This window comes from Lemur catta, chromosome 5 (assembly GCF_020740605.2).
Source record: "Lemur catta isolate mLemCat1 chromosome 5, mLemCat1.pri, whole genome shotgun sequence".
NCBI classification, from domain to species: domain Eukaryota; kingdom Metazoa; phylum Chordata; class Mammalia; order Primates; family Lemuridae; genus Lemur; species Lemur catta.
The window spans coordinates 75274084-75286190 of NC_059132.1; the positions used below are offsets into that span (position 1 = coordinate 75274084).

General features: G+C 32.5%; 1 protein-coding gene across 5 annotated transcripts in view; it reads right to left on the reverse strand.

Annotated features, from left to right (window-relative positions):
• FBXW7 (F-box and WD repeat domain containing 7) overlaps positions 1-12107 on the reverse strand; it is a 186577-nt gene that overhangs the window by 30253 nt on the left and 144217 nt on the right. Inside the window, exon 1 of one of the 5 annotated variants that reach the window (XM_045552118.1) lies at positions 1243-1793. The exons of the other annotated variants lie outside the window; for them this stretch is intronic. Within the exon in view, the coding sequence (XP_045408074.1) occupies positions 1243-1503 (261 nt within the window). The 5' untranslated portion in view covers positions 1504-1793. Of the gene's footprint in view, positions 1-1242; positions 1794-12107 lie in introns of those variants that run through there. 5 annotated transcript variants of the gene reach the window in all.

A 12107-nucleotide genomic window follows, 5' to 3' on the forward strand; every position in this document is an offset into this window, starting at 1 on the left:
AACATCATAACATAGCATGATATAATAAAAAAACTAAAGAGAACCAAAGAGACTCTAAAAACCTTTTTGAACCACACTGAATAAAAAAGACTATGTTTTTATCATCACAAAGAAACTCTTCTAAAATATAGGGATGATCTTATGCTATTAGGGGCTAGAGGTGAGAGTAAAACAAGCTCATCCACAATTTATACCTTAGTTCATGAAATACCTATTGGAAAGAAATGGAACTGATCTGGTTTCTTCTTCCCTTCAGAAGTTTCTGTACTCATTATATTATTTTAAAGTGATTCCTCTCGAAAATCATTATTTTCTTTCTCCAAATAATTTTATTAAAAAGTAAATATAAATATAAAAGCTGTAGTATACAGGTAGCCACGTGCTTGCATGTATATAATTTATAGATACATATATACATACAAATAAATCCATCAGGAAGGTCAGTCAACACAGATTACCTTAAAGTCTGGTTTTCTGATAACTTCCAAAGATTCTTATTTTCATAATTATTATGAAAAACTTTCATATTTATTCTAATTAAGTCTGTAATGCTGGCTTTCAGAACTTCCTAGGAAATCTTGTAAATACCAATGTGCAAATGCCATTTGCCACTAAAAGCAAACTTTATTTTCATCTTAGAAATCCTTTAATGAATATGCCCAAAATGTGTACCAAGAAAACCACTGAAAAAGGGATTTTTAAAATATTTTATAAAGCAAAGCACCTTCTGTATGACTACAGAAATCTTTTCAATATTGTACTATTTACTGAAAATACTGACTTTAGAATCAAAAATTAATTCTGCAATTTTTTGAGAGGCACAGAAAGTAAATATGACCTCTTTAAATATTCTAGAGATTCTATACTTTAAGAGAGTCAACTAATAAAAAAAACTATATATAAGGTACAAAAAAATTGAAGGCAAAAGGCTCACTAAAATCCAACTAAGGAGAGAGTATTTCCAGGTCAGCATTTAACGGAGCACATTTCTAAAGTCTGAATATTTTTTAGTGAAAAATTCTCAGATTAAAATATGCATCTTATTTTAAACTTAAAGCTTTTTCCAGCTTACGATGTCTTTCCATCATTTGCTTACATTCATGATATAAAACAGAATATCAGACATCCAGCCACCCACCAAAATTAGAGGATACTGCAGCCATCTCTGATGATACAGATTTTCCTTCTCAGGCAGGCACACACACACAATCACACAGCATAGGAAGAAAACAGATTACTTACTTTGTAAAAAATCATTTTTAATGTGCCGTAGAAACCCATATTTTCTGTATTTTTCCCCTTCAGTGATTCTGTGCCCCCGTGTGTCCGGCTGCTTGGCAGTCTCTGACAATATAAACCTTTTTCAGGTAGGTATGTCACAGATTCTAATGTGGACATGCTCAGGCACGTCAGAAAAGGAAGATTAGGGAGCAGAACCGGCAACAAAACTCCACAGTAAAGGCAAATGCAGCTCAGTATCAAACCGCTTCTCGGGACACACATACATACATGCAGCTTGACTGAGGAGAACTCGAGGGAATAATGAGAGAGAACCGAGAAGATTATTGGAGGAGACTGTGCCCTGTCAAAGCCTTGACTGAACAGATTCCTCCCTCAGCAGCAGAGGGATCAGATTACATCTTCCCTTGAACACAGAATGGTGCAGTCCAGGATTCAGCAATGCAGACTGCACATCAATTATATGGTGATCCGCTCCAGGGAACCCGTAAGCACACAACGCACTGAACAGAGGGAGCATGTGGGCAAGCAAATGAGACCGCCCCCACACGACAGCCCCCTCTCCCCTTTCAAACTTTCAGGAGGTTATTTTTACATTTTGTAAAAGCTGCATTTTTGAATAGTTTTAAATAGCAAGCAACATTTCCACAAATAAGTCCTTTCAGAAACATTTTGGAAATGGGATATATTTTCCTGCAGTCCCCCCCAACAGAAGCAAAGCATGCGATTTTCACTGTCACCCTACTGTAGTCCTGGCACAGACTGATCAGATTTTTCAAGTAGTTTAGATGGTACAAAATGGGCAATCTCAAAAGGAGAAATTAAATATTTTGGGAGGTGACTGACAATAAAATAAACCAGTTTAAAACATACAGCATTTGTAAAAATTATGTAATATGTTACATTTCAACATGCATACTTCTTATATTAAGATTTAATAAAAAAAATTCTCTATGCTTTTCCATTTTGTTCTTTTAAAACACAGTAATTTTCAAAAAAAATTACTATATAATTCATCAATCCTTATAATCATGATATCTGTTTAAGATTCACAAACTAGCACTACGTAAGTGTATAAAGTTTGGTGAAAGGCTATTTTCTCCCAAAAGGAGTAAACGCTGGGCTCATTGGAGAGTCTTACCCTTATACCCTTGTTGTTAATTTAATCTTGAGAAAACAGAGGACACTGGACTTCTACTTCCAAAATTATTCTGACAATGTGTATTGCTTATCATTAAAAAGGCATTTTACATAATAAAGGTACCAAAGTTTGCCTGAAGGCAACATTTTTCTTAGAATGACTACTACACAAATCTAGATATTTCATCTTGCAACTTGCTTCACAACTAGCTTCAGAGGCAATTATAAGATTCCTTGGACTAGAAAGGACCATTATTAAGGGTCTAGTTAATTAACTCCTACCCTCCCCATTAACGTTCTTTATTACAAGTAAACTGTGTGCCTATAGTTATTTAAAGTACTTAGAAAGTTTCTCCAGAAAAAAAAGAAATACTATTTGGACTTACTGCATTTTAATATTCTCTGCTATGGTGTCACATGACTTTCTCGAGCAAAATGATTCCAAACACATAAAGTAGTATCATAATTTTAAAAATAAAAATGTTTACCTTTATAACTAAGATCTTAAATCAATGTAATGTCTTTTCCTTTAAAACATAAATGAAAATAAGATATGTAAAATTTTATGAAGCTATACATCTTAGGTCTTCTACTGGAAATTATATTCTATTGTCTATCTTTTTAAAAAAATCTCTTAATTTTTACCCTCAGAAACAATATGTACATGTACCCAGCAGAAGTTAGTTTTTTTTTTGTAATCAGAAGACATTTATTCTAAATAATTAGCCACTTCAAAGGAAAATTCTTTTAAAATTGAAATCTCTTACTCTTAGCAAAAAAAATCTAATTATTAGGAATGGACCCATAAACCCATATATTAGAGGCTTCTGAGCATCCATGATTCAGGAAAGGAAAAAAAAGTGTTTTCCTCCCTGTTCTGAGCTATCTGAAGAAAATAATTATAAAACAAACACCTGAAATTTCCTTTAGAATTGGTCAGTGGTAACTAGGTTGTCCTAAGACAAGTGGAATACCAGTTTATACTTTGACTTCAACTGAAATCATGTCTTATCTCTAGCTGAACTAATCTTTTCAAATTAAGTCTACTCAGTTAAGAAGAGAAGAAATTCAATAAAGCAGAGGACACTGTCTCAAAACCTAAGGTGTTTAAAGAAGAAAATGTCTCTTGATTTTGTATAAACAAAGGAATGGTCTCATGGCTACATGGCTCCCACTTATGGCTATGATGTTACAGGAAAACCTGTTATCCACTAATGTTTGTTTATATGTAGGTATGTAGGGTACCTTCACGTTTTATTTTTGAATAGGTAAAATATTTACATGGTTCAAAACTCAAAATAATACACAAAAAAGTATACACTGACAAGTCTTTCTACCACCACACATCCTCCATCTACCATGGTTCCCATTTGGGAATAATTTTTATTAATTTGTTTATCCTTTAAGTGAGAAGTGTAAATGTTTATGTGTACTAATAAAGATCTTGTTTTCCCAAGTATTTTAAACAATTCTCCCTAATATATTGTTTATAATGTTAATTTGAACTATGAAGAATTTGTCAAGCAAGCTAGTCAACCAAGCCTCTAAGTGAATTTTAAATTAATAGAATGAAAATGATTTTCAACCTTCTCTGAAGTACTATCAACGAAAATTGTGATCTATTATATTACTGTCATCATAATCTATATATGAGCAAAGCAAATGAAATCATTATCACATTCTCACATTTGTCAGTCTTGGTTAAAATACAGATGTTTAAAACTTTATTCAGATTTAAGTTTTTAGTAGAATGATATAAAAAAAAGTCTTTCAGTGTTTCTGTCTATATCTATCCATCTTACTCCTTACATTTTAAACCTTAGATCAGTCCATTATCTATGTTAAATAAGCTTATTTTAAAAAAGAGGTATTTTATGTCTTATGCTATTAATAGAATGTTAACAAGTCCATTGAAAAGAAGGTTTAGGTAGTCAACCATAACTGCTAAGAAAATATTTATGTTTGTCATCCAGATTTTTAGACTATCTCACCATATTATATTTTCATACAATAAATGAAATTTTCGTGTAATTTCAGACAGGCAATAATTTTTCCCATTCTATACAAAATTATTTCTTGTGTTGACTGACAACCTATGAGCATTATTGAAAATTCACTAGCAAGGGGAATGACCAAAAAGGAGGTCCTAGAATAGAATTCATCTGCTAACTCTGACTCAGTCCTCATCTCATTACAACTTCATTGAGGTAGACATAGAAGAAGAATGGATGATAGCAGTAACTTGAGGAAAACAACAGCACAAAGATGATGATGTACTGTCCCAAATTATAAGCCTTTGGGGAACAATGGCGGGTAGAATGATTAACCTGTGAGGTAGTGCTAGAAAAGTGGCTCTTTCTGAGCAAATGGCTTGGATGACTAAGTCTATTAGAAAGGCAGTTGTGGTTATGGGCAGAAACAAAAAATAATTTACATATAAATAGTGAGAAAAGTATAAACAGTCTTCAGTGAATCTTCAGAGAAGTATGTATCTTTATCCACATTGTCAACAAAGAAGGAGTAGTAGTTAATAGAGTACTTTTCCTCACTATGACTGAGTTCATCATTTCTCTTATATATAGTTCCATTATTGTACTTATCATAACTCATTGTCATTATTTTATACATACTTCTCCCTAAAATTTCACATCTTAATTTTATTTCTAGGGCATCCAGAAAAACGATACATAACAAATAATTAACATTTTTAAATAACTGGCCAGATAAGCAAAAAGTAGCAACCACAGCATTATTTTTCTAAAGCATAGATATATATTATACTCAGTACTAAAAAGTTTATCTAGGGCTAGGCATGGTAGCTCATGCCTGTAATCCCAGCACTTTCGGAGACTCAAGGCTGAGGCAGGCGGATCGCTGGAACCCAGGAGTTCAAGACTAGCCCGGCCAACATAATAGGAGCCTCCTTTCTACAAAAAAAAATTTTTTAAAAATTAGGTGGGTGTGGTGCTGTGCTCCCATAGTCCTAGCTGCTTGGGGGGCTGAGGTAGGAAGATTGCTTGAGACCCCAGAGTGAGAAGCTGCAGTGAGCTCTGACAGGCCACCGCACTCCAGCCTGGGTGACAAGAGTAAGACTCTATTACCAAAAAAAAAGTTTATTTAAACTAACAAGTTTATAATTAGTTGATGATACCATGAATACTATTAGTTCTTTCCTTTACCTTGTTAACATTTAAAAATACATTTCCATCTTATAATATTAGGGGAATGTGTTTATATTCCTATGTCAAGGATTTTATTATCATGAAAACATTCGTTACTCTGGAAAGGAGTAGGAAACCACCTACCACAGTTAGCTGTCTTGCCCTGAGCACAGAATTTAGATTAGAGACAGTTCAAAATTTCAACATCAAAGAAAGGAATGCCAAGCATGTTAAGGCTGAAATAAACTTTGAAATTTCACTAACCCACTGTCATTAACTTTTTGGGATGTAAGTCCTTATTAAAAGGTTCATAACTAAAATTGGCAAGTTAATAAACCTGCTCTAGTACAGGTATCATCAATTAAATTAGTACATATGCCAAGCATCTACATTTTCACCAATGCACACAGGTGGCAGCATTGATCAATAGGCTATTTCCCACATTTACTCATTCATTACACATTTATTTAGCACCTACTATGTGTCAGGCACAGAACAGTATAAACAGTAATTAAGACTTCTTTCTTCTTCCATTAAACTTATTGTCAAGTAAGACAGAGAATAGGGTAATATTAATATATACACACATCTGACTGTTAGAACTCATACTGAAATTAATTCTAAATTTTTTGAGAATATGTGAAAAGTAAACAAATGTTGTGATACTGGTGCATTAGAAAAAAATCCCAACACTAAATATTAATAATATATACTTAACTTTGCTTAAATTTATGACAGGGGGTGTTTACAACAATATACAAAATCCTAACCTCAGTAAATTCAACTGCAAATCAAAATATTACAGCCCAGACTGCTTTTTAAAAATTTTTAAATATAAGTATAGTTGTAGAAGTAGTACCTTTTATTTTCCTGAAGTTTAAGCTATTTAAAACTCTCCTTACAAAAACACAGCCTTTGATGACTTGACACAAATCAATTACAATGTTAATTCAAACAGTAAAAGTTTTTCATCCCTTCAGATTGTGATCTAGTAAACATATGCACAAATGTATATGTCTAAAAGTATATAAATATACATACATACAGAATCTATACACAATAATGCAAGCTAAGAGTTCTATTTATGCCAGCTACAGAAGAAAACAAGATGGAAGTTTTGTTCATTTGCTCTTCTAAATTTCTATTGCTATAGAGCTGTCAGAGACTTAATACTATGTCAACATTCTTTATTTCTTTATAGAGAGTCAACATTGGTGCAATAATTTGACAACAAAGTTAGCAAGTCACCCTGGAGTTTACCCTGATTTATTTAGAAAACAATTAATCTTTACATCTCATGTTTTAAATCCAAAATAAACTGCCAATAAGCATCTTGAATTCATACCCAAAAGTTTCCTCTCAAAATTTTTTTGTAAATTTCTTATAGTAATACTTGGAGTAAATTAAGAGAAATGTCATGGAAAAATGTAAAAAATGAGGTTGACATCAAGAAAAACGAAACAGCAAATGTGACCCAGGAATTAAATTTAATTAACAGGAAGAAAGAATGAAATCAATTTTCTCTTGATGTAAGGCTTCAACCTTATTCGTTCTTTTCCTTTCTTTACCCAATTACATATTTATTGCTGCTGTTTGTGATGTTCAAATATATTTACCTGACTTGAGAAAAATTATAGGTGTGGTATATCAATCTTGCATTCAAGAACTGTTTAAAATTCTGGAATTAATTTTCTAAATTAATAATTAGTCATGACAAAAAAGTTTTTAGAAAAGAGCTAAAGGCTAAGAAGTAAAAAAAGTTGTATCTACTGAATCAAAAAAAATAAATAAATAAAAACCATTAGCAACAGCAGGAACCCATAGAGTGATTTTGGAAGTCATCTAATCTAATCTCCCTTTGTTTATGGAACGAGCATGAGCAACAGAATCAGAGAAACCTGGATTTTAAACACCACCTTTGCCATTATTAGTCAGTTATTTGACCTTTATGAGTTTCAGTTTTCTCTTTATATAAAATGGTAATAGGTATTACCACTTACCTTACTCACCTAACCTACAAAGTCATTGTGAAGACATAATAAATGCCCAGTACATAACACACACTCTACAAGCGGTAGCTGTTATTAACAGGTCAGAGAAATGAGGTAGAGAATAAGCGTCTTGCTCAGGGTTATGCAGCTAGTTATATCTAGAACATTTGTCTCTGGCCCCCAAGTTGAATAATTCTGGTTTCCATTAGATATGTGGTAGCTCAACTTGAGCCAAAATGCTAGACATTGCTAAAGAAGGAAAAAAGTTGTATTTTGCAAATCACAATTAACATATGTAAACTACAACTAAATCCTGATTATTCTGTTCACTGAATGATTATTTATGTCCACACAATGATTCTTCTACATGTGAGAAATCTGAGGCAAACGTGTAGTGATGGAGAAAAGGTAGGCAACAGAAACTGAGATAAAAATTTAGACTAAAAAGATCAATCAATTAAGAATCACCTTCTGTATCCCGATACATGGAGAGTGCTACCAAGGGCAAACAAAAACATTACAATTACTTTCCTCCCCCAAGATACTTAAATTTAGCTGACAAGACAAAAAAATTATAGAGACCAGTATCAACTTGCTAAATTGGGTAGAATAGGTCAGAAAATAAAGAAATTATTTAAACAGTCTGAGAAAATTTCATAAAAGACATAGTCTTGCTTCTGGGTTTAAAAGATGAAGGTTGGTAGGTGTTGAGGAGGAAGAAGGAAATTATCATCTGTGGACCTGAGATGTATGTAGAAATACCACTACTATTAATTGTAGAATTAATAACATCTGTAAGACTTTTAGCACTGGTGTTATAAGGTTCATTAGGGGATAACTTGTGTGGTGCTTTTTCTTCTAATTCAACAATTTAATACCAGAGTTAAAATGTTCTTTAACTTATTGTTAATTGTTTCTTCAAAAGAACTTTCTGCCATGACTCATCCTTCCATTTTAGGGCATTATGTATCTTTCTGTACAAGGAAAACTTTACTATGTGGGTGTGAAGACTGCTGACTTTTTAAATTATAAGTACTAATAAAGGGTCTTTCTATTTCAGTAGATACTCACGCCATACTCATACATACAAGCAAGTTGTACTACTCTTCAATGTAGGGTGTGATGAAATGGTATAGAAAGATTTCTTAAACATTAATTAAAGTCTTATACTTCCAGAAAAACTTCATGAAAACACAATCAAAAAATTAACTCAGGGTAGTAGGTGTGTATGAGTCATTGATTCACACAAACATGTGGCCAAAAGGGACCTTTGCTATACAGAAATATAACGTTTGCTTAGAAAATTTTCATTTTGTTCTACCCGCTTCCTCCCTACACCTCCACCCTCTGGCCCCCAGACTCAAAGCCTACTTTTAAGGAACAGACATCACTATAGAACATTTTAAAGTCATAGAAACTGTTCATCACATACAGAACTTAGGGAAAGTAACTCTAAACTAGAAGGCATATGAGATTCAATAACACAGTATAAAGTATGACCCTTTTGAAAAAATGCATATGTTTTAAGTGTGTGTGTATACACGTATATGCATACAGAAAAGCTTAGATAAATATATGAAAAGTTAACAAGGGTCATCTAAGTGACTTACTAAGAGATTTTCCCTCTTTTATCTTACCTGTCAATAAAGAAGTATTACTTGCATAACCTTTTGGGAACCTATGTGTTAAAAACTGTCCTAGACACTAAATACAGGGTGGTAACAATGTAGGTGAGCTTTCTTCTCTCATATAGTTTACATTCTAAGGGAGGAGAACGATACAAAATAAGTAAACTAAAAGTGAGCAAAATAATTTCATATCATTCTAAGTTCTTAGAAATATTTGTAAAACAGGTGCTGTGAAAGAAGTAAGTAGTTAGGGTAGTAGAGAAGTATGGCTAATTTTGAATGGCAACACCCAGGAGACAACCTTTAAGCCAAAATGGTAAGAGTAGAGCCTGTGATCAGCAAGAATAAAGTGAGTCTTGCTAGGGTGAAGTGACTGGTACAAGATGAAGTCACAGAGGTATAAACACTAACCAGATCACGAAGCCTCTTGCAGGCCGTGGCCAATAGTTTCAAAGTGTGATGTGAAATCATTACAGGATTTCTAGAATGGGAAATTTAACACAATACAACTTTTCTGCATAATCTTTGCCCATACTATTTTTTATGTTTTCTAAACTGTACATAAAATTGAAGACCACTCACAAAGTAATTCTCATTTGCCAAAATTAGAGATACGGAAAAAAGAATATGTAACAGCATTTGAACTCTTCCATATAACAATAACTCTTCCATTTCCCTCACTTTCCAACTCAAGACTAACTCTCAAACTCAGCACCTATGCCAAAAGACCCCTAAACTTTCAAGAGGAAGAGAACTGGAAGGCAGATAATTCTTAATTAGTGTGTACCATGTGCTAAGCACCACACTCAGCTCTTTGCACCTAGTAATTCAATTCTATGAGAATAAGAAGTATCTACCATATCGTATCTCTCTCTCTTTGCTCTTCCACTTTATATGCACTGATTTCATTTTCCATTTTACTCTGAGAGAGAGAGAGAGAGAGAGAAAGAGAGAGGGGGGGGGGAGATTGAGCTCAGATCTCTAAGACTGTCAGTGTATTTCCTAGTTTTATTTTGGCAAATGTCTACTATGGTAAAAGATGTGGTTATCCTTGGTGAAAGAACATTTTATAAACTGCTTATCGGTGATCATAAGCAAATCCAAAACATAATCATAGAATCTCAAAGATGAAAAAAGCCTTCAACCAAAGTTTAGTTGTACCCTTGGGTATAACCTCACCAGCATGCAGTTATCCAAGATGTGGTTAATATAAAATACATTTGCTATTCTCAACTCTGTGATCTTCTGCTAGTTGATTTTGAAATTTTGATAATTATGCTCTATTGCCAACATTTAGCTGGTATACACATAAAGTCCAGATTCAGATTTATTGCACTTTTTAAAATATAGGCATCTTTTCTGATCTCAAGCATCTTACTAATTTTCCAGAAAAATTCAATATAACAAATAACTATAACCAATCTTTTAAAAATCTAGTTATGAATCAAAGTCAGTGGATTTGAACTTATTTTGCTAATTCAAAATATTTATTGAGTGCCCATTCCATATTGGTGCTAGGTCAGTTAATAAACAAAAATAACACTTGGTTCTTGCTATAGAAAGTGTACATCATAGTGATCTTTAACTAATTGTTTATTTATTTTAGTGTAGCCTGCTTGTTCTTTAAGTATTCCAGTGTTTCATGTAGCTATCGAGTAGGGAAGAGCTTAGTAATCATGTCCCCACTACATTTAAAAAGGGGGATTCTTTTAGAAACATCAATTTAAATTTTAAAGCAATTACTGTATATATAATTTAACAAATTGCATTCTTTGCTTTCAAAAAATCAAGAATGACATGACTAGCACAATGTTTAAATAATCCCCTACCTTTTCAGGAGCTCCCATATGACTCTGAAGATTTGGTAAATAAAATTTGAGCACAAAGACTGCTGGAAATAGGTGGGTCATGAATAGGGTTTGACATAATTTTGCAAGTCATGGAAATATTTTCCAAATCACTTAATTTGAAAAGGTGTCTGACATATAGTGGTCTTTTATTTGCAGTGAACTGTAAGACTGATGGTTAGGAGCACTTTGATATCTCACAGTTACTGTGACAGAAATATATTATTTACAAATTCATTTTCTTTATTAAAAAATTCTTATTTTGTTTAAAATATTTATTTATAAATACTTGAGACCTCCAAATGTTTAAAAATGAACTTTGAAAGTTTGTCATACTTGACACATGACTCTAAAAACTTCTTTATGTAGGATGAATATCATCAGTTTCCCACCAGTCACATGAAGGCATGGTATGTAATGACAGAATAACTACTTAATATACATTACAACTTAATTAAGAATTAATCTAGATCTGAACAAGTGCATACAATTGTGGCCTGTTGAGAACTGCTACATGTTGATTTGAGAACTTTTAAAACTAAATCTTTAATTTTTTAAAATTTAAGTTTATGAGTCAATATATGTTCATAATTCTACAACATGAAAAAATCCTGAGTAATAGTTTAAATCTACCCCAAAGAATATAAATTCAAAGCTAGCAAAAAGATGTTGAACTTTAGTATAATCTTAAAATTCTAATATTCTGTTACTGTTTAAGATAAAGACACACACAAATTCCCTTCTTTATTTTAAGCCTCTCAAGTTATTTAATCAAGAGACAAAATAGTATATTAAGAAAGAACTTAGAATACTTTTCAAGAGATGATAAATGAAGACATGTTAAACATCATGATCACAACATAAACAGCAAAGATTAAAATTAAATGCTATTTTCTAAGATATTTTTACTCATTTGGTTTTTACTAAACAATTGCAATAAACAGATCTTATTACACCAAGATATAATTTACCTCTCACCAATCCATTTATTTCAAAGACTTTAACTTTGGGAAATTCACTACATTTGTTTATATATAGGTAGCATAGGGAAAACTAACGACTGCCAGAACAATTTATGGTGAGCCTCTAACCCCAAATTCC